The sequence below is a fragment of the Agelaius phoeniceus genome, chromosome 5 (genome assembly GCF_051311805.1).
Source record: "Agelaius phoeniceus isolate bAgePho1 chromosome 5, bAgePho1.hap1, whole genome shotgun sequence".
NCBI lineage: Eukaryota > Metazoa > Chordata > Aves > Passeriformes > Icteridae > Agelaius > Agelaius phoeniceus.
The window spans coordinates 61,134,517-61,157,146 of NC_135269.1; the positions used below are offsets into that span (position 1 = coordinate 61,134,517).

At 40.3% G+C, this 22,630-nt stretch overlaps 2 protein-coding genes across 4 annotated transcripts in view; one reads left to right on the plus strand and one right to left on the minus strand.

The window, feature by feature from the left end:
- Window positions 1-10,874, minus strand: part of FAM185A (family with sequence similarity 185 member A) — a 37,051-nt gene extending 26,177 nt beyond the window's left edge. For both annotated transcript variants that reach the window (XM_054631397.2, XM_077179124.1), the window contains exons 1-3: window positions 10,369-10,874; window positions 3,909-4,018; window positions 576-668 (exon numbers count right to left, since the gene is read on the minus strand). In XM_054631397.2, coding sequence (XP_054487372.2) covers window positions 576-668; window positions 3,909-4,018; window positions 10,369-10,741 — 576 coding nt within the window. In that variant the 5' untranslated portion in view covers window positions 10,742-10,874. The remainder of the gene's footprint in view (window positions 1-575; window positions 669-3,908; window positions 4,019-10,368) is intronic.
- Window positions 10,875-11,084: 210 nt separating this feature from the next.
- CCDC146 (coiled-coil domain containing 146) overlaps window positions 11,085-22,630 on the plus strand; it is a 65,403-nt gene continuing 53,857 nt past the window's right edge. Inside the window, exons 1-2 of one of the 2 annotated variants that reach the window (XM_077179126.1) lie at window positions 11,085-11,216; window positions 17,821-18,182. In XM_077179126.1, the coding sequence (XP_077035241.1) occupies window positions 17,832-18,182 (351 nt within the window). In that variant the 5' untranslated portion in view covers window positions 11,085-11,216; window positions 17,821-17,831. The remainder of the gene's footprint in view (window positions 11,217-17,820; window positions 18,183-22,630) is intronic. The other variant, XM_077179125.1, reaches the window with a different exon arrangement.

The window sequence follows — 22,630 nt, forward strand, 5'->3', positions numbered from 1 at the left end:
AAGCAGAGTGCAGTAGTTTGTGGTTAGTCTCATACTGCCATCTACTGAAAAAAACCAAGCTAGTTCTCAACAAAAATGTTCTCTTTGTGATTCTTCCCACTGCATCTCACAGCAAGATTACCTGTGATTACATTTCCTCAGCCACATGAAGTCTGCCAAACCTTCTACTCTTCCAGTCTTCCATAACACTAGAAGTGTGCAGCATTTGCAAAGATCAAGCCACTATCCATGAGACATTAAAACTCCTGAGCCTTCTGCAGAGTCCAAATGCCTACATATTAGCCAAGGAGAAAGTTTAAGAATGTCCTGAGGGGTCTATATAATTAAACTGATGGGTTGTATCAGTAGAACAATCTCTGTACTGATGGAATGATCACACACTTATTCCTGCTTTCTGTGGAGCCTGTTTATCCAAATTAAACACAGGAAAATATAATTTAACAGACAAACCTAAGAAACAGTGCAGTTACAATGAGAGTTATTTACATATTCTTCAGCACATTTTTTTAATTCAGTCCTTTTACAACAAATGAGGAGGATAAGCCATTGAAGAGAAAGTTTTACTTCCTACTTACCCCCTTTTCTGTTGCACAAATATCTGTATTTCCATAAAGTGTCCCAAGACCAATTACTTTGCCACCATTTGTCCTTATATCAATTTTATGGCTCTGAAAAAAAGTTTAAAAATCATACAGTTAGGATAACTGGTTCTCTAGTTATGGTTATCTTGTTTTTCAAGTTGTACCACATTAACCACTGGAAGCCTCCTTAGTCCTGCAAGCAGAACCAGATTCTACAGTGTTTCACTGCACACAAATTCTAATTCAAATTGTTTTGCTTAAGGCAAATCTCCAGTTTTTAACAAATTAGCCAGGTTTCAAGTAACAACTGTTCTATAGCCCTTATACCTTCCAGCTGTTGCTGCATACAAACAACAAGAGAAAAAAAAAAAGTACTGAAATACACATAAACCAATCTCAAAAAGCCAAAAAACCCCACCAGGTCTTGAGAATAAAATACAGCCATCTGTAAAAGAGAAAAAATCTTTAAAAATTAGATTTAAATAAATAGATTGTTCTCTCCTTATACAGTAAGATGATGAATTAAATGTTTCAATCTGCCATCACAGTTCCTTTGAGGCAGGTACACCATGCTTGTTTCAGAATAATGGTTAAACAGCAAATCCTCCAAATATGTAACTTGAGGAGAATATGGGGACTTGCAAGATTGGAAAAATTAGTGTATAGCAAGGGCTCACCAGTGTGGCCACTGATAGATCAGTAAAATAAAACCACAACATAGACACTAATTCTCCCCATCCCAAATTATTAGAATATCTTCCTTAAAAAAAAACCAACCAGGCTTTCAGAAGTAGATATCTCTGGAGACCCCTAACAGGCAGAAGGATTTGCTGAGAGAAGAAACCAGTTACAGTGGTGAAGCAGCTTTTTCACTAAGAGGAAATATTCCACCAGCTGAAAGAAAAAAGCACTAATTTTTCATAGGGCTTCTGTAAGCAAGGGAGAAAGGTTGGAATAAGGAAGAGGCAAAAGGATGTCAAGACCTTAACAGATGGCAGAGGAAAAGCAGAAAAATTTGTTCAGAAGAAGAAAAGGACACTGGTGCTGGATGAACCAGGCTCAGACAAGGTGTGTGGGGAGGAAGCATGGCAGGTTTTCTGCCAGTGTGAGTGAGATGCCTGGAAATTCTTGTTCTCACCAGCCCAGCCAAGGAGTCAGGAGTAACTGAGGAACATGGAAGCACAATTAAAGGGTCTCCCTGGTGGCATTGTCATCATAAGAGGCACAACAAAAAAATTTAAAAAGAAGAAGTACTGCCTTCTCAATCAAGAATTTGTGAATAATTCATACTCTGAAGAAGACCAAAATGCCATAACTCTGTTTTGGAATTACTATTGCTATCAGTTGATCTAGAGACTTGGAAGGAATAGGGTAAACTGGACTTCAGCCAATTAAAAAACAACCACCACCCAAACAAAACAAAACAATTTAATAAAATTACCCTCAACAAATCTCACTGGCTGGGTAATGTCTACCACAGCAAAACTGTGTGTAGTTTTAATTTAAAATCCATTAATAAGCCTCATAGAGACTCCTCCTTTCTGTTCAATTACTAGTATACATGGTTAAGCAAAGTAGAGGTCAAATCATTAAGTCTTTTGTAAAGACTCTATAGACTGTATATAAAAAAAGCTTTGTATATTGTATAGAAAAAAGTTGTTTTAAATTACAGTTTATACTAACAACTTCTTGCAAGTTAAGAAAATGAGCAGTTGTGAAGGTGTTTGCTGGTGCTCTTGAATAATACCTACATGACCAGATTTTTTCATTTCAAGTCATTTATCAATAATCTTTTCTCTCTCCTGTAAAGAAAGGCTCTCCTGCTTTGTTAGTTAATGAGGTTTGTTAGTAACAGCAAACCACCATTAAAACAGCTTTAATCCATCCAGGGGAGGGCACTATCACTTCAGTTTGCTCTGTAAAGCAAATTCCCAGAAAGGGAATCAGCTCTTATGCTTCTCTACAGCATCTGGTCCATAACATTTTTAGTAGTTTTGGAAAAAACCTGAAGGCTAATAATTCTGTTTCTCCCAAATAATTCTGCTTCTCTGATAACACAGATTATAATTCCTGAAGCTTTATTAGAAAAAAATTAGTTTGGTCACCTTACTAGAACTACAATACTTAAAAACAAGATTAGACTAAAATCCAGCTCTTAATTTTTAAAATTCAAGATATTTCACATCTTGGATTGCATTTGAGAGAAGATTCCCAGAAGATAAGTTAGTGGTCTTTCCTCAAAACCATCTTTTTCCATGACACCAAAAAATTCTTGATGTGATGGCATACCACGATTACTGTCATTATTACTGGCTAAAACCACTTTGTTTTCTCATACTATGCAGTTTCTCATGCACTGTTGTTGTCATTATTACATAATAGAATAATTTTTAATGCAAAGTTTAGGTGGGCATCACATAGTGCTATTAACTTCTGTAAGATTTTAGGTATCTTTATTACAGTAAAATGTTCAATTACACAGAATCTGGAAGGTTCAAGTTATCTATAGTTCCCCAGCTGCAGAGCACACCTACCTCTATTGTATATTACACCCCTCCCTAAGCTCAGTTTTCCCTACATCTAAAATCATCTCTTACCACAATACAGAAAAATGTTAAAAAATTTCTCATATCTCAAAAAAAAATTGACCCTTGTTTTGAATTTATACCAATTCCTGCAGGTTCAATCCCAAACAATCAAGTGAATTTGATTCCAAATAGCACCTAAGTCAGATAAAGTGTGATTAATTTTACAACAGCTTAAGTCAGCAAACTTGAAGCCTCAAGACTGAAAAAACAACCTCATGCCTATGATACATACAGTATATACCAGATATATTTCAGTCAGGTATTTTGGACATGTAATGTCTAACTTCTGATTGAAAATTAACTTAAAGGGATTGTCAATAGCTCTGATATAACAATTATTAAAAAATAAAAAAAAATCCCACACACATACAAAAAAAGAAATCAGCAGCAAGCTGCAAAGTCTTGATTGAGCAGGCACAACTATTAACCTACTAGACAGGAAATCCCAGTCTATTATTTTGCTTTGAGGGGCAGGGGAGACAGGGATCAGGCTCACTGCTGTCACTGTTCCTGCTGCCTTTGGCTATCACAGGTACATGGACTTCTGACTCCTCCTCATTCACTGGTTTTGACTTTGTGCTGCAGTTGTATGCAGTAATTCAAGGTGAGGTGCTGTATACAGAGCAATAGGAGTGCTGCAATGAGAATTCCAGAGTACTTCTCATCTCCAGAGCTGGTATTTAACACTATATCCCACCACACAATCCCTTCTCAAACAGTGGGGGAGGGGTCTTTGTACCTTTATTGACTGCAAGACACTCGTCCCCTTCTCTGTTTCTATTTTGCAGTTATCACATTCTATTTTCTGAATCTTCACACAGCCAGTCCCTGATGTTTTGATATCCAAATCTAGAATTAAAAGAGTTTTATCAGCAACAGAAAGAAAAAGTCAGATATCTTTAACATAGTATTTGATCATGTTACACAGTGTAAGAGCCTGAATGAGGGATATGGGACTCCCTGCAGCTCTCCACAATGCAGTTTATTCCATCCAAGAGTTACAGCAGCCCAGGGTGGTGGGTGACAGAGCCTGTGCCCACAGCTGTCAGCTCCAGCTGCAGGCAGCCCTGGAGACCCTTTGGTTTTGGTTACAATGCATTATAGACTTTTCTTTGCTGAGCATCTTAATACAGTAGAAGCAATCTATACCTTAACCTTTATCTATAGCCTATCATAATTACTATAATTACCATATTCATGTTACTATTCTCCAATCACTACAAGTTAGTACATTACAGTTTAAGCTGGAAGTTGTTTTTCAATTTTCTTGCAGTGGAAAATTCTGAGACCTTTTTTCTACTTGCAGCATTTGCTGACTTGTTTGCCTGGGCTATCTTTCTGCTTGGTAAAAACATTTTCTTGTTTGAGGCGGGTTTATCCTTTGCTCTAAGCCATAAAAACCCCTTCTAACTAACACACCCTTTGCCTCCTTGGTCATCCAGTAAGACTGGCTCAGCAATTCTTTTCTTCTATATCAAAACTTGCTTTCATTTCTATTCCTTCATCAGACTCAACATTTAAAAATCTTTCTCCTAAGCATACATATCTGTGAGACTTTCTTGTCACACTTTCATCCTTCCCAACAACAGAGTAACCAAACACAGTAAGGAAAAAAAGCAGCTTCTTTGTTACTAAAAACCTGCTTGCTGTGTCTGGCCATGCACTTTGAACAGCCTGAGTAGCCACTATCAGCTATGAACACTGAAAGTTTAGTAAGTCAGAAAGTTTGAGCCATCCAACTCCAAGAGAGAACATTAAGAAGAAGAATTACTGTAACCTGTGGCAAGGAATCAGCAGGGTGTGAACCTTTAGTGAAGTCTCATCTTTTTTCTTTTTCACTCCATCTCCTATCTCCCCTAGCCACCAATTCCATTAGAAATTCTACTTATGCACTTGGGCACCCTGACACCCTCTTTGGGGTAGAAGGCTGGCAGGTGTCTGAGGCCACAAGTGAGAATAATGAGGTTCAACAGCACAAATACCCAGGCCTTGCTGCTCCACTATCCAAAACCAGGCAGAGAAGTATTGGTGTGTGTCATTCTCCCCAGCCTTTGCAAAGCCTGACATTCCCCTGGCATGAAGAAGCACGTTTGCCTCTAGCCTGAGTCACCTCACCTTGCTACTGTTCATAGACTCCCACAAAGAAAAATCACCAGGTCTTGTGGATAGGATGCAGGGGCAGGAAAAGCAATTTTCTGCTATTTGTCTCACCCTTGGGTTTAAGGAATGGGAAGAAGTTTTGACAATGTACAGTCTGGGGATTCTGTCTATATTAATTTCTATTAATGACCACTATAGTGGCTGGCAAAAGGTAAAGGCAGGAGAGGAAAAATGTGATTTTGTTCTTCTAAGGATAAAAGGTAAAAAGAAGAAAAAGAAGAATTGAACAGCAATCAGAAGAGTTTGCTGCAAGACACAAGTGAAGAACTGACAGGATCAGATAGTGAGTCCCATCACTTCCTAAAGGAAAGGAGATTATTTAGTAAAAAAATCTTCATTTAACCAAATGTGAAAAGTGTTTCGTTCACTGCCACTGCCTGCTAAGGTTATCAGAAAGACAAAAAGAATAATCAGACTGTGCAAAACAAGCTCTGCCCTGAGGAGATTCCCAAGTCAGAGCTGTGAAGTGTCCTCCTGTCCTGCCTCCTGGAACCATGACAACAGTGAGCTTGCAGACCACAAAGATGAGAGACTGAGAGCTCCAATTAACAACAAGTGGAAGTTTTCTCACCTGACAAAACCTGACTAGGAGAATCCAAGAGACAGACTTGAAGCACAACATCTTTGCAGCAAGCATCCTCCTTATGGCTGCAGTAAGCCCAGAGGTTAAATTTAGTGAAGATGTAGACCACATTCAAAGGTTAACAATTCCTTAAGGAAAAAGGCTACAAGAGGTAGACTGGGAAGCAATGTTGTTTTGGAACAAGCTGTCTTGCCCAGACTCTCAGTTCATCCACTGGACAACTGCATGGTGCTTGGGAAGGTCTACAACCAAGACTTCTGCTGCTTTGCTTTCTGAGAAGAGAGTCCCAAAAGCCACTTTGCTTGTGCAAATCTTCAAATTCAATCAGCTTGAAACCCTCCTGCTCTTACAAGGGACAAGGCAAAGGCTTGAGAGTGCTCAGTTTAGTCATGATACAAACACACTGAGACTTTTACAAGAATAGAGTTAATAGAAAACCTTCTGATCCTGCAGAGCATACTATTGCCATCATTTGAAAAGGTGGGTTAGTAGTGTAATCCTAGCTGTCAAAGATGGGTGCTAAAAGAGGACCTGGAAGTCTGGAAATTCAAAAACAAGTCATTAAGAAACACCAGGGACTTCTGGAATATACTTTGTGCCTTGACTCTCTGCAGTCACACCACTTTGGTAGCCTCTATGTAACAAAAATTAGTGGACAAGGAATTGAGCTCCTCTGTCTCTTTCCTTCTGAGTTCCCAAACCAAGGATAAACAACTCCATAAAGAAGCAGACTGAATGCTGGATAATATTGCCAATGAAATTTTAACAAGGAGGAACAAGATACAATCTGTTTCAGTGCCAAAACTCCAAAAATAGCCAGTTTGATTCCTCCCTAGCAAAGACAAGGGCTGAAGCCAACTTTAGCCACATAAACCACAAAGAATGCATGAAGATCTTTGTGGTGTAAAAGACTTGTATCAGAAATGAAGGTATTTAGGAAAACAGAAACACTTTGGTATCAGAATGTAAGCAGGGGTACCCCAGGGTATTTAAGCAGCCCAGTTATCAAGCTGCCTTAAGCTATAATACTTGAAATAGACTGGATAATTATGTCTTTTCTGATGACTCAGCAGCCTTAGAATTATCTCAAATTATGGTTATGCAAGCCCTCAGTACAGTTTACTTCTGCATACTCATGCAGTCAATGTATAGTAACCAGAAATCAAAGGGCTGGTTTCAGGTTTAATTAACACATGCCAAAATAAATAAGCCTGATTAAACAGAAATTCCTTGACATCTGCCATCAGTGAAGGTTAGATGTATCAGAGAAGATTATCAGATCATGTATGGTATTGAAATCCTATAGAGCTCAAAAACAGACACTAAGACAAACAGAGGATCTTTTGGTACTTGCCCCACTAAGCTGCTTAGAGGTTGCCTTGGTTTAAAATGCATATTCAAGCTCAGCATCTTTCACACATGCTCTTCATTCAGGCTCTAAGGAGCTTTAGATAACTTGCAGCTTCCTGGATAAGCTCCAAGAAAAATTGTGAAAGCTGTTATGAAATGCCTTAACTTCCAAAGTGAAGAAAACAAGCAAAAGCTGAAAAGAGATTCACATCAACCCCTCAACTTCTTGCAACTAAGTGATTGAGAGAGCTCAGGCAAAACCACCTGAGCAGAACAGAGCTAACATCTTCCTCATGCATCCAAGGAAAGGCAGAGAAAAGCCAAAGTGTTTGCACAGCAACAACAGTTCCTTTCTGGTTTGAGATGTGTTTTTACAAGAGATAAGATCCTTTGTTTATGCAATGGAATTTAATGGATAATTATTTTCTAAATGAATAAACTGAGCTACTCAAGCACAAACTAATGCTCAGAAGATAAAAAAAACCCAAACTAGAGCTGAAAGGACACTTAAAAGTAGAATCTAGACACTTAAAAGTAAAATTCTACTTCACTGAGTAGAAACTTAAAACACCCAAACCCCACACAGTTACATTTCTGTAAATATATCTCTAGATGCACCTGGATGACAACAACAATACATCATGCTAACCATGGGGTGACAAAGAGCCACTTGTGGAAGGACATTACAACCCACAGATTGTCCAGGGAACCTGAATTGCATGAGCTTACCACAAACCCAAGTGGAACAGCTTAGAAACCTACAAAAAAAAGAAAACCTGTTTCAAGAAGAAAGCCCCTAAGACTGCCTGCAGTGTTGGCTGAAATTCAGAATATAGTAAGAATCTCAAAGACAGGAAAAAAGTGAAATTATTGTTTTCCATCAATCAGGATTTATTATCAAGACTTTCAGGAAGATTCCTCACATTGCAACCCTTTATGAAGGCTGAAATTCTTCACATCTTAACACAATGAATTCTGCACCTTGAGAATAACCAGCTCAGGAGTGACTTGTAACAGTCACTCAGAGATCCTGGAGAGACCAAAATAGTAAAGGACTGCAGTAACCAGACACACCTGAGAACTGAAGGGTAATAAATGAGACATTGGGTTTGTTTCATTCTCAGCAATTATGGGATGGACTCTGTGAATGTGCTACAGACAAGCCAAGGTAATCTTTGTGCTTGCCAAGCAAGGGAGGGGAAAAAATAAAAAGAAGAGCTGTAAGATAGCAACTGAAAATTCTCATGTAAGAGTCAAGGCTACAAGACTCTTGGAGAAGACAGTCCAGCTAGAGTTCAATGACAGAGTCAATGAATAAAGAGGTAACAGCTGATCTGTTTAAGAGAACCAACTCGGGTTTTCAAATGTCTTTAACAATTCCTTAGTTCCCTATTGTCTTTCAGCTATAAGCTGTGCACCACCTTCAACAGTACAAGAAGCTGGAAATCAGCACAAATAGCAAGGCTGAAAACTTGTATCAATGGCATCAAATTATTCAGACTAGTTAAAAGCTCACTGACAAATTGCAGGAGGACCTTGGAATACCACATACTCAAATGATAAAGTAGCAGGAAATTAAACTGTGGGACTCTGACAAGAGTTTACCAGGAAGCTCTTACCCTGAAACTGTTTCTATACACTCAGCAGAGACCCACTGAGGTGTTCAGCTGTATCAGGCTCTGAAAATCCTGTGATGAAAACAGTTGACAGCTAAGAGAGTGCTTAGATGAAATATCATTTACATTTGTTCTGTTCTTACCCTTCCCTGAGCATCTGTTTATGACCAGAGGCAGAGCAGTGGTTGCTGGAGTCATGGTAGGAATCAGCACAGCCATTCTGACAGAGCAAAGCACACTGAGGGCAGGAAGGCTGAGATTATATGCACAAATATTCTCTATTTAGTTACAGAATATTTGTGCATATATTAGTTGCTAGGAAACAAAACAGACCCTAAGTTGTGATAAACATATGTAAGAAACACCCCTTCAGTTATAAGCAGTGTTTAAAAAAATTAAATTATAGGGATGAGTAAGACCGGAAAATGTGAGAATGATGCTATGTCAAACCCATAGAATTTCTCCATTTTGAATTATGTACAGTTCAGGTCCTTGTAAAAGAAAACAAGAAGAGAAAAAAAGCACATTGCAGAACTTTCCCTAAGACAGAGGGTGGGAAAAAAATAAAGTAACATAAAAGGTGCAGAATGCCTTTGCTGTATGTAACATCCTATTCTACAAAAGTCATAGATTACATGAATGAAGTGTAAGTAGGGTGGGATTATTCATCATTTCTCATATCACAACTGCAGCAGGGCATTAAATAAAATAAAGCAGCAGTCTTCAATAACTTTAAGAAAACAACACACCAGATGCATTGTACATCAAAGTTCTTCCACCATGATGAAACATTCTGCCCTGTATAGGAAAATTGCCCAAATGCACAGGAAAAAACCAAAACCACATTAGTGACTGAACACAAATCTCTGAGTCTGTACTTCCTAAACTCAGGGAAACTGTCAGAACTTTACCATCAGTTCAGCAGAGATATTTATTGGCTTCAGCCACTATAGCTGCTCTCCCAAACTGTGTTCCACACAAGAAACCCTGCACAGATTATAACCCTGTGCCCAAAAAGATAATGCAACGTTTGTACCGGACAAGGGAGCCCTCCTTTATTTTATCTGCACCGTTACCTCCCAGGCTCCTCTTTCGATCCTGCGGAGAGCCCTCCACACACAAACCCTGCCGGAGCTGCTGGATGCTGCAGCCCTGCTCCGTGGAGCAGGCCCAGGATGGCAGGGGTGCCCAGGATGCTGCCCAGGGGCCGGGTCTCTCTGGAGCAGCCGCTGCCAAGCACAGATGTCAGCGAGCGCTCCGAGTGCCCCTCACCAGCTCAGGTTCCAGCACAAACCACTACTGGCAAAAAGGTCACCAACAAATCGCGTATCCCAACACCCAGGAACACTCCAGAGAGCTCAGGAACCACAGCGGGGCGTTCTGAACCAGCCAGGGCGCGATGCCGATTCCCAACACCGCCTTCCAGCCAGCCCAGGCCAGGCCCGCTCCCGGTGGGACCGCCGCGATCCGTGCACCTCCCCTGCCCTCACCGAACTTCACCGGCGTCCGGACGTCCACGGCGGTCTTGCTGTCCACGCCGTCCGCCACGATCGCCACCTGCCCCAGCGCCTCATCGTGCTCCACCCGCACCGGGTCCCGCTCCCGCTCCCGCCCGGGGCTGCCGCCGCTCACGGACACCAGCACCCGGTCCGCGCCCGGGTAGCGCTGCGGGTCCAGCGGGCGGACGCTCACCTGGCACGGCAGCCGCACCCGCAGCCGCCCCCGCGGGCTCACCGACAGCGCCCACTCCCGCGGCGGGGGCGGGCCGGGGCCGCTGCGACCGCGGCGGGGCACGGGCGGCGCCCACTGCCCGCCCGCCGCTCGCACAGCCAGGGCCGCCCAGCGCGGGGGCAGCGCCCTCATTGCCGCCGGCAGGGCGAGAGCGCCCGGGAGCCGCGTCAGGAGCGCCCGGGACCGACGGGACCGGACCTGACGGGACGAGGCCGCTCCCGGCGGGCGGCCGTGACCCCCGGCCGGTCACGTGGCGGGGCTGCACGCGGGGAGCGGCACCGGCACGGCCGGTAAACAGGCGGTGGCTCCGCCGCGAAGCCTCCTGGGAGTCGTAGTTCTACAGCGCGCGGAAGGAACTACAGCCGTGCCCACGAGCCTATCGGAGAGCGGGGAGGGCGGGGCACTGCCGAAAGCCTGCTGCTATTGGGTCACAGGGCGGACGCCGCAGCCAATCAGAAGCTGGGGTGGCTGAGGCGGGCGGGAGGCGGTGCGCGGGTCGCCATAGTGACAGGGACGCCACTCGGCCGGGCCGGGCCGGGAGGGAGCCGAGGGAGCCGGGACTGGGGCCAAGAGAGGCAAAGCCGCGGCTCCGACGTCGAGGGGGGAAGTAAGTCAAGCGGTGCCGCCACAGCCTTTTTTGAGGAGTCCCTGAGGGCCGGGGGTGCGACCCCCAGGCGGGCCCGTATCGTGAGGAGATGGGGTCCCGCGGCAGCCCGCCCCTCAGGGCACCTCAGCCACAGCCAGCCTGCCTGTGCTGACATGTCCCCGGCCAGCCCGGTGTAGGAGCAGTTTGACAGATGTGTTGGAAAACCAGTTATTTGTTGTTGTTTTTTTGAAGTGATAGCACAAAGCACCAGAATCGCTCTGTCAGTAACTTTTGGTCAATATGTTAGGTGTTGTACTGCTTTTTAGCAGTTCTGAAGCCAAGCAATTAAATATTTTCCTGAGATCTCAAATAAGCCATAAGACAATTGTCCTCATAGGATTTATAAACAAGCAGGGAAGCACTTAATTGAGTTTAAAAGACTCCTCTGGACTTCATACCCCACATTATCATCGTATAACAATTTTAAAAAATGAGGTGGGGCATGTGGGCATTGGATGATGTACAGTCAGGGGCTGAATTCTAGTAATAGTTGTTGTTTACTGCCAATAATGAGAGAAAAAATGTACAGCAAGCTGCATTGTTTTAGCAAAATTGCAACACAAGTAATAATGAAATCTGGGCCTGTTACTTAATTCCTGTCTCCCTTTTGCATTCCATGTGTTTCTTTTTCATAAATAACCATGCAAGCATGATACTTAGTCATCAAATACTTTTCATCTCATTAGCCCTATTTCTATTTCTGTCACCGTCTGGCTTTGATTATTTATGAATATGAACTGACATCTCAGTGTCCAAGAGGCAGGAAAATTGCCCTATTTTTTTGGTCCATCAGTAATTTTCACTGCGGAAAGTTTAATGAAGATTCACATTCATCAGTTAAATTATTGCATTGGTTTATATTACTCAGTCTCAAAAAATCATTAGGCTAAACACAAAAAGGGGCTAGCCTGTTTTATGACAGTCTAATATACAAAAATTGAATTCTAGAAAGTCAAAAAAGTATCAAAAATATCTTGGGACATGATGGAGGCTGCAAGGTTGTTTTTGGTTTTTTTTCCCAAGTCTTCAGAAATAGTGGATTTGGGGAAAAAAATCTACAAAATTCTCACCTTTGAGACCAATCCCAAATGTGGATGTCAGATTGTTTGTCAGGGGGAAGTTGTTACAGATGTGTAACAAGTGCGTTGCAATGCGCTATAACCCCGCTAGATGACAGCCAGTTCAGCCGATAACTCGCAGAACTCCGTGCTCCGATTGCTCCGGGGAATCCGGCCCCGGGTACCGTGGGGTCACTGCTGCCCCCTCTCTCCCTGGGTCAGTGCTGCTGCTCCTGACCCTGGACTCCCACCGCCTCTGAAGCGGCAGTGCTGCCTTCCTAAACTCCTTTCCTCCAGGAGCTTGGTATTTGGTGCTCCTCACACAGGCAGAGCTTTATCAGTACCCACAATCTGCACTAAGCTGGGCTCTGCATCGCCTTTAATGCTGTCAAGCTTTGCATAGTTGAGAAGTTAGTTCAAGAAACCATTCCAATATGTTTAAGCCTCGATTATGTTTATATTTCATTGTTGCTGCTGGGTTTTCTCATTAGATACAGTGTAAGCATGCATGGTTAAAAATACTGAACAAAACAGATTAAAAGTAATTGCCAGGAAGAGGTTCTTTCTCCATACATCTGAAACCTCATGTGTTTAATGTTTTATTTATGTCATCTATATTTTTTCCTATATTGATTCTGTTTAACTTTCATGCTTTTATTTGGATCAGCTGTATAGCATGTAGCAGACTCCAACAGTGAAAGAATATTTATTTATTCATTTATTCATTTACTTACTTGTTTCCCTTTTTCATTTTTTGACTTGTCATTTGCAGGAAAAGAAAGCTATATCAAATTTATAAGTGAAGATATAATTAGAACTCTGCTTTTGATAGCTACATGATTTCTTAGTGAATTACAATCCTTATTTGCCATTTTATTGGTGTTGTATGCCAAAGAATATTCAGTATTTCATGCAAAAGACCAAAAAACCCTAGAACTCATGGAAGTTCTATAAAGTGATTTAAAATAGATTTTAAGCCAAAGTATTATCAGATGCACTTTTAGGCTAAGGTGAAAGAGAGATTTCAAGGAAAGAGAAATTATTTACAGGGGAGGCTGTAGAAGGAATGCATTTTTCTAACTTTTGTGTTTATCACAGAATAATCACAAACTGCTGCAGGTACCCAGAGGGTATAAACTTAGTCTGCCTGGGCAGGATTAATTTCACCCATTTGCTATAATTGTAATGCAGAAATAATGTGACTTGACTTCTCAGGAAAATAGGGCCACCTGTATTTGTACTTTGAGGTTTTTTTAGTGGTGCATTTCTGAACTGCTTCCTTGAATCTTCTTAGTTCTTAAGGTCTAGAGTTCAGTAAGTAGGCAAATTATGTTTTGTTTGTTTCCTCCTCTGTACTTTAGCATTGCAAAGCACACAATGGTTTGGATTTCAGGGATTTTCTTGTTTGTCACACTACTAGAAGTTTTCTGAGGAAAGTTAGTTCCTCATGGAAACTATGTGAAATGACAAATCTTACCATTCAAATTCTCCTTATCTTAGCCATATCTAATTAGAACTCCAGCAGATAAAGTCTGTGTGTGGCTCAGGGTGGTTCTTTCCCAAATAGCAGAGACTTGAAAACAAGGGAAAACAGCAGAACTTACGAAGGAAATGTTGAGCAGTTTAGGTAGAAATTGTTATCAGTTTATGGTGTGCTCTCATTTCCCCAAAGTGGTGAGGTTGTACAGTCTAATCAAACAATCCATTCTGATTCACATGCCTTTGATAATGTCCTATTGTACATGAAGTAGTTTTAGATTCAATCATTGTTTAATATTGTTTAGCATTGTTGGCATGGCTTTGTTGTTTCAACTCATGCCCATTCATGCTGAAGCCAGACTCTGTCCAGTTAAAACAGAAGGTCTTCTACTTTAACATTAGGGAAAAGGCATTAAAAATAATTTTAGGGGGTGGAAAGAGGATCACTGTGTGATAGAATAAATCTATGGTGCTCCTCTTATTAATATTACCTGTAGGTCTCATCCCTTCTCTTTCAAGAGGATATGGTAGAACTGAAAAAGTTTTGGAGAAGGATAAGGACAGTGGAAGGCAGAGAAGGGCTTTCATGCCAGTGACAGCAGGTGGATTGTCTGCTTCAGCCTAGAAAAAGGATTATCAAATGATGATTCAACATTAGAAATAAACCTACTGGCACAGAAAAGTTGTGATTATTCAGTGACTCATCCAGTAAAAGGACTAGGTGACATCAAGGAGCCAGATTCAACAAGAAGTACCATGTCATGCCAAGATAAAATGAAAATCTCCATCCCCCTGGATTTTAGCAATACTGAAAGTTTTCAGTGAGTTCAAGGAGAAAGGGGGTGGGTTCATAGAAGCATCACCACACCATGACTGGTGGGTACTTCTCTCCCTCCCCAGGCATCCAGTTGTAGGCTGGAATTGTGCAGAGATGTAGGGGGATAGAATATAAGAAAAATAAAGATAGTGTAGAAAGTAATCTTACCCCTAAGGAGTTGCAGCTGGGCCAATTATCAAAGATTAGGAACAGGCCTGACTTTAACAGGCCACAGCTGTAGCCAATGAGAAGAAGATGCTATAAAAGAGTGGGGTGGCTGGGTGAGAAGGAACTGGAGTCAGTGGCTGCTTTGTGAGGAGGAAAGAGGGTGTGCTCTGAGGAGCTGCCCACGAGAAACACCAAGAAGGTATGGAACCTTTGTGCTAGGAGACAGCAGTATGGAACCCCTGCAATAACATGACAACACAGAGATAGGTGATTCACCTTCTTACCTGGACCTGCATCTCTTTATGCTTAGAATAAAATTTTACTGCTTTTTGCATCTGTCCCTCTGAAAAGAGTAAATGCAGCTAAGTGTCGACTACCTGAATTCTGCACTGATTTGTGTATGAACATTGCTGTTTGCTAGAGAGAGGCAGAAGTAAAGAAGCTGAAATTAGTTTGGGGAATCTGAGTTCAGACTTCTATTATTATTATTATTATTATTGCTGCCCTAAAGCTGTTTCACAAGACAGTTCTCAGCCTGATTTGACCCAGGTTCCAAAACAGCCTTGTAATTCCCGTTCTCTGCAATTCTCTGTCTTGGATCAAGGCTGTGATATTGTTTGCAGTTCTGCAGTTTGAAAACATCCTTACTTGTTGGGATATTCTGTGAAGTTAGAAATTATGACAACTTTCACTCCTATTTCAGTTAGGCAGTTTATTTACCAGATCCTGCAAAGACACAAATGTTCTGCCTTGCTGTTCGAAGTTTGTAGATCTAATTTTATATAAGCTGAATAATATATTTAGTAATGTAGCAGGTAATGGAAGACTGCTAAACTTATTTTAATGTCCCATAAACCTACATATGTTTTGTTTATGTCTGCCTCCTCTTAAAAAAAAAAAAAGCTGAGGCTTTTCTAATGGTTTTACTCTGTCTCAGATTCTTATAGTTGTGTCTTAACTTAAAACTATAAAAAGTTTAGTTATAAAACTAAATTTTTCAGAATTTTTCATATTCAGAAGGTTTGGTTTTTTTTATTGCCTCCCTGCCCAGCAGACTGGAGTCTTGTAAGGACTCGTGTACTGGGAGGAGGTATATTTTTGACTGATGTCAACTGTATGTTTCACATACAATTACTGATGAATACGCCTACACCCATGAAACTCTCATATTTTGGCATTGTTCTACAAAGAGTTTCCCTCTAAGTTCTAAGCTGAGAGGAGCAAATAAAGCAACAGTAGCCATAAATACAAAATGTACATGCTAAAATGTTCAGCAGTTCTTTACAGATAAAAAATCACTTGCTATTTATAAATGTGTGTACATGTTTATGTATAGTAACTTGGAGTTTATTTCTTGGCCTCTATGATGTTTACAGTTATTTCACAATGTTTTGACTCCTCCAGGAGGGAGCATGAAATTGCTTTTTTTTCCATAAGCAAATACAGACACTGAAAACTCTCTAGAAGTCAAAATGTTCCTGAAGGAATTCCAAACAGTACTGAAGAAAGTAATAAACTTGCCAGTTTAACTTTCACTGCCATTATAGACAAATAACTTTTCAAAAGGTGCATACAAACAACCCAACACTTTTGTATCCATTTTCCACCACAATTATAAAAAGCAATTATACTTTTCTTAACTGTCAGCTTTCTGGCTGTGCAATGCCAAATTACACTGTCTGTTTCATTGAAAAGATCTGGTATATGTTATAGAAGTAGTCTCAAAATTTCTTCTTAATTTTATTACAGTTTTAATTTTGGTTGTCCTTGATTTATAGTAAGATTAAAAGAGAGCACTCTTTTAAAAAAAGAGGAAGGTCTCCCACATATTATGTGAAATGCTAAATAATGTCAAGGCTGCCTAATTTGAAGAGGATTCTGCAACTTTGGCAGCTGGTATGGGTTTTATTGTGATGTGGGTCCATAGCAGAATACAATAGCCTCTTCATAATAGCTAATGTAGAAAGACCTGCTGGTATCAGGTGAACATTTGCAAAAGTCAGTTATCTTTCTCCCAAAATTTTGCACTAAAATACTGTGATACTGATCTGTCCTTTTCTGTCATCTAAAACAACTTCAGTGAACTTGTGAAGGAACTCTTGAACTCCTCCATTTCCACTTTGAACTGTTCCTTGCTCTACAAGTGCTCCATACCTCCCCTCTCTCACAAATGGCAAGATTTCTGTGTCCCTCTTCCCCTCTCCTCCCTCTGTAAGATGCTTATTGCCTCTGGTGGATCATCCCATGTCTCCTTTATCTTTCTCTTGTGATGTTTTTGTCACCTTTCACATTTCTTCATGTAAAAAGTTGGTATTTTACAACTCTTTGGATATACAAAACATGCTGTTATGCCAGAAGATGGGTTTTGCAGATATTAACTCACATTTGATGTAATGATGAAGACCTAATTGATGGACATTGCTGATTTATCAGGGTACCAGGAGCATTGTATCCCCTTGTATTCTGCCTCCTATTTCCCTTGCCCACTCTGGCATTTTCACACATCCCAAAGAGTTCTGATGATTGAAACTTGGGAACATAATTCTCAAGTGCTGGACCAAGATAGTAAACACAAAGTGAAATTATAGGAACTTTATGGCATTAAGTCCAATCTTGCTAAGTAAGTACTGAATGTCCTTATCTGTTTCTAATGGAAGTATCTTAGAGATTTCTATTCCTATATGACAGATATTAATATGGTATTTTTCTATAATGTAGATATAGCAAAATTGTTTTCCAACAACCCTGCTTGCTCCAACCTTCTTTAATTTCTCTGTCTGTGCATTTATTAAAAGACTGTGTTACCTAAATGGAATAAGAGCTTTCTTCAGGATATTTTAAAAATACTCAAGGGTATGATAGAATGATAGCGCAGCCTCTTGCATGAAGTCTTTCATGAAGTTGTAAGGGTAGAGTTATCTAATCTGCTCACATGGTTTGAATGTGGGTCTGACATGTTTATGTAGTGGTTTTTACACTACACATTTATCTTTCACAATCCCTGGATCTAATGAACTGTATTGGTGTTTTTGTTACTTTCTAGACCTTTAAACAATGAGTCAGGCTGATGAAGGAAGTGCTGCTGACACAGAGCTGGCAACTGAGAATGAGTCACCTACCTGTGAGGTGACTGCAGCAGCTCCTAGCCAGGAGGAGGAGGAGGGACCCACTGGCCTGACAGCAGAGGAGGAGGAGGGACCCACCGGCCTAAAGGAGGAGGAGGAGGAGGGACCCACCGGCCTAAAGGAGGAGGAGGAGGAGGGACCCACCGGCCTGACAGAGGAGGAGGAGGGACCCACCGGCCTGACAGAGGAGGAGGAGGAGGGACCCACCGGCCTGACAGAGGAGGAGGAGCAGGGACCCACTGGCCTAACAGCAAGTCCTGCATTTCAGTGTTTAGATGAGGTACCATGTGCCCCAGATTTCTCTGTCTGTAGCAGTACAAAGTAAATTATTTTGAGGTGTATCTTTTCTGTTAATAATTGAAGGTTGTTACCACAGACTATCTATATCATCCCCATTTCTTTGACTTTTTTCTAAGTGGCAAGACAATTTTGTGAAGCAGTGTCATATTCTTGCTGGGGATGCTGTGCTTGATAGAGAACGTTATTGTTTACAGTGATCATGGCCCTAAGGGAAATGAGAATACAGAGATCTTGGTTTTGCTCTTGTAGTATTCTATCTGTAGAGGTAATTGCATCGTGATTTTTAAAAGGCTTGGTAGCTTCAGGAGAAATCGCAGGTAAGTGGCTCCTGAGGCACTATTAATTGATGATGGTGATAGAAGAAGCCTTTTGGAGCTCAGTTTCTTTTGTGATTTTTTTGTGTTAAGGAGTCTTTTGAAATACTAAGTATTTAAAAATTTTAAATATAAAATATATATCAAATGGAATCCTTATATATGTAAGGCCAGAAGAGTTATTAAGAGATAATCTAATCCAAATTTGCCACTGAAGTAGATTCTTTGCAGATATTTGTCTTATTTGTTCTTAAATCTTTAATTGGTGGAGAGAGCTCTTTGTATATCCTTTTCCAGTATGTCATCATTGCCAGGGTTTTGTAAAAAGTTTTCCCTATATCCCAGTTTAAGTTTCCTTTGTAGTGAATAATGTAGCTTTCTTCTTGTCTTTCCCACATGAAAAAGGGAGACCTGCCAATTTCTGCCCTTTTTATAATAAAAATGTATATCTCTATCTTGTATCCTTATCAGGCTTTGTTCATACTTCATGGTTTTCTTGAAGTTCTTACCTAAAATTGCTTTACCTTGGACTCTTTCCATCTTGGATCTGTCAGATCAGTTTGCTACCCTGGCTCTCACTCTCTGCCTGCAATCTAAGGTCAGGAGAAAGGACGTGGCAAGAATTTGTAGTGAAGGGGAAAATAGGGCTGGACCTTTCGTATCCTGCTATTAGATCATACTGAACATAGTTTGAAGCTGCTGTTTTCAGTCCAGTGCCAGTGTATGGGGAGCCCATAGATTCCAGTATTGTTGCAGCACAAACCCCCTTTATTCTCAGTCCAAGGCAGCAGCAAAAGTGCCCCCATGCCCCTTCTAAACTGTATTCTGCATTTTTTCTTTGTTTTCCTTATTTTTAATCAAGGTGAAAACTAATTTTTCTGGACTTAATCTAGAAAATTATTAGATTATTTGCCTGATTTTTTTTCTCAAAAAATCTTTCCAAAGAGGTTATTCTGCATATCAAATTTAAAGCTAACTTGTTTAACGCTGATAACACTGTAAGCCGTTAATGGCAAATACAGGAAAAACTTAGTATTTAGAGTTGTTCCCAACTCAGGAAAAAACATGCTGTGGAAAAATAAAGTAAGAAATTTGCATAATATTTCATAAATGAGGTCTTCTGGTCATTTTGTCAATTTCTAGAAGAGAACTATGACTCATTTATTTTACCACAATTTTTAACAGTTTGCACTTGTACTTCACTTGTGAGTTTGGCTTTTCATCCCTTATTCACATTTCTTCTCTTCCACTGACGTATTTGTTTTCTTTTGCTGAACTTTATACATAATTCAGGGTATATGGCTTTGGTCACCACAGAGGTTTCTTGCATTGATGCTGGCTTCAACTACTTGGTATAGCTTTCAGGATTTTTCCACAGAAGAAGAGTTGTATCATAGTATCTCAGTTTCACTGACTGGTCCTTTATGCCTGCACAGCATGTACTTACCAGAAGGGACACCTTTTGTTATTATAAGATTTCTTTAAAAACAGATATATACCCTCTTCCCATCAAGCCAGTCTTGTTTTTCTCATGTAAGCAGCAGATACTCAAACATACAAAGAGCGAGAATTAAAACATGTATGCTATCTCTCCTTTATTTTTAATAAAACCTTAATAGTAACATTGTTTAGCTTTGTGGGTTAGGTAGAAATATTAAGAACTTGATAGAGTTCAAACAAAAGGCACCCAATTAATCATGACTTCTTTTCACCAAGTGTTTTTATTTATTACCAAGCAGCTATCTGTTCTGCAGAATAGTGCAGCTGTGAATGAAAAGTGCTTTGCTGCTCTCCAGATCCAGTGAGTGGTACCTTGTTTGGAAGGTACCACAATAATCCCTTCCTGCTAACAGACATCATCCATTTATTTGCTAAATCTAAACATGCAGAAGAATAAACTCCTTTGGGAGATTTTCCTGACTGGTCTATTGTAAACTGCTGCACTCTATATCCTATAAAATGATCAGTGTCCCCTTTCTGATACCAGCACCAAATTTTTCATTTGTGCTGCTTTTTTTGGTGGAAATTGTCACTATTATGCTACATTTCTTCATCTCTGATGTCCAAGTGTCCTATTGCCACCAAGAAGCAGAAAGAACCTTTCATGAATATTTTTCATTACTATGTTGAAGCTCAGAGTCTTTCTGAGATTAGTGGCTTTATACTCCTGACTGCCAAAAGCGGTTGAACTGCTAAAAAAGATGCTTGCCAAAATCTCAGTTCTGGTGGAAACACAGAGCAAAATCTCAAGAAATAAACTGTATGACAAAGAATTCTCAAGCAAATTTTGTTTCTGATTATCTGATGCTGATTCATGCCTGTCTGCTATCTGTAAGAGCTTTAATGTCAAAGAATGATGCATGTGTTTGAATGTTGTTTGAGGGGAGAAAGGTGCCTCTCATTTTTCCCCTTTTTCTCATCTGTGCTGCAGGAAAGAAGAGAAAGTCACATAAAGGTTGGCTACAACCTTCAAATATAAATATCAAGAATCAATATTTCATATAATTCTTCAGTGACATAGACACATCTAACAATGCTTTTCTAGAAATTAGAGTTGTTTTCAATTTCTTTTGGTAACAAGCTAGTTTTTGTCTCCTAACTTAGGTTAAATGGTGAGTGTAAGCAAGTTTCCTTTAAATAAAAAGTTTCTTTATGTTTAAATGAAAATTTCCCTAGAAAAGCTACCTAAAAGATTAAGATAGAACTTTTTTTTTTACATAATCACCAATTTTAATTTCTGTCCCTGTACATATTCTGTAATGTGCTTTCTGCTGTTATAAAGTGTGATCATCACTATATTTTTGCATGGTAACTATAGCAGTGCATAATTTGTTTTAGTACTCACCATATATGTATGTGCTCTATCAAAGATATAAAAATCTCGACACAGCTTAGTATGTTTAAAGCAAACAACATTTTTAACTTAAGCTGATCCTGGCACACTCCACATGACAAGCTTCAAAGGCTCCTGGCCCAACAAAAAAGCATATAAATATGTTGGCACAGACAGCTGAGACAGATGTTGTCTCCACCTCCATGCACAGGAATCTGACTGCTAATGAAATAAACCTTTTGGGAAGTCAGCTAGGGATGATAATGTTTCTGTAAGCTAGAGTGTGGTTTTTGCAACAGTTTCCAGCAAGTAGGAAATAGTTTGTATTGTGAATGTTAAAGCAAATCTTTGTTGCAGGAAAGTTGACTGTTCCTAGAAAAGCTGGAGAGGAATTGGGTGAATTTACAGGTGCTTTCAAACAGCAGGAATGGGAACAGAGCTGGTATAACATGCTCATTCTACAGAGAGGTTCTTTTTACCAATAGCAGGTGATACTGAGAGGGGACTAGGCCAGGAAGTGGTTGGGTGTGTTTGAACTATCACAAAGCAGATGGTATTTCTGTTCATTTCTGAAAAGCCTGTTTGAAAATTATGATGTCTTGGTTTTTTATGCTGTTATAAAGTGAAGTGTGCAGATTTCATACCATACGGAGGAACTAGAGCTCTCCATTGTGGGGCTAGGGGAAGGAATAACCTTTAACTGTAACATCTTCTTGCATTTTGGCCTTTTCTCAGCTGTTTCTGATACTCATAAAACTTGACAAGTATATTGCTATGTTGTTTTCCAAAGCTGTCTCTCCCTCATTTCTCACTTAAAATGTGTATTTGGGACAAGGCAAATTTGTACTAAAAACTGGGTCTACCTGGGATTGTATGTCAGCACAACCATGTGATGAGGAAGCCAGAGCAATGTGAACCAATCAAACATTCAGTAAAAACTTCATTGGTGGAGAATCATCTGTTACACACATGAGGTTACTTAAAAGGTTAAAAAGGGGGTTCCTGATTTACTTATTTGAAGCACCTGTGTCCAAATACTCCTGAATGAACAGAGCCTTAAATATCTACATGAGAAAGAATCCTTGTATTTGGATTTAGCATATGGAGGTTAAACTGGAGAGTGAGGTGGAGATGCTTTTGTACTCTGTCTGAAGAAAGGTATGAGAAGTTTTGTTTCTCAAAGTGTATCCTGCTTTTCCATAAAAATCATTCACTCCATGTAATTGCTTAAAAGTGTGTAAAGCCAACTATTATTTTGTACAGTGTAATTTTAAATGATGG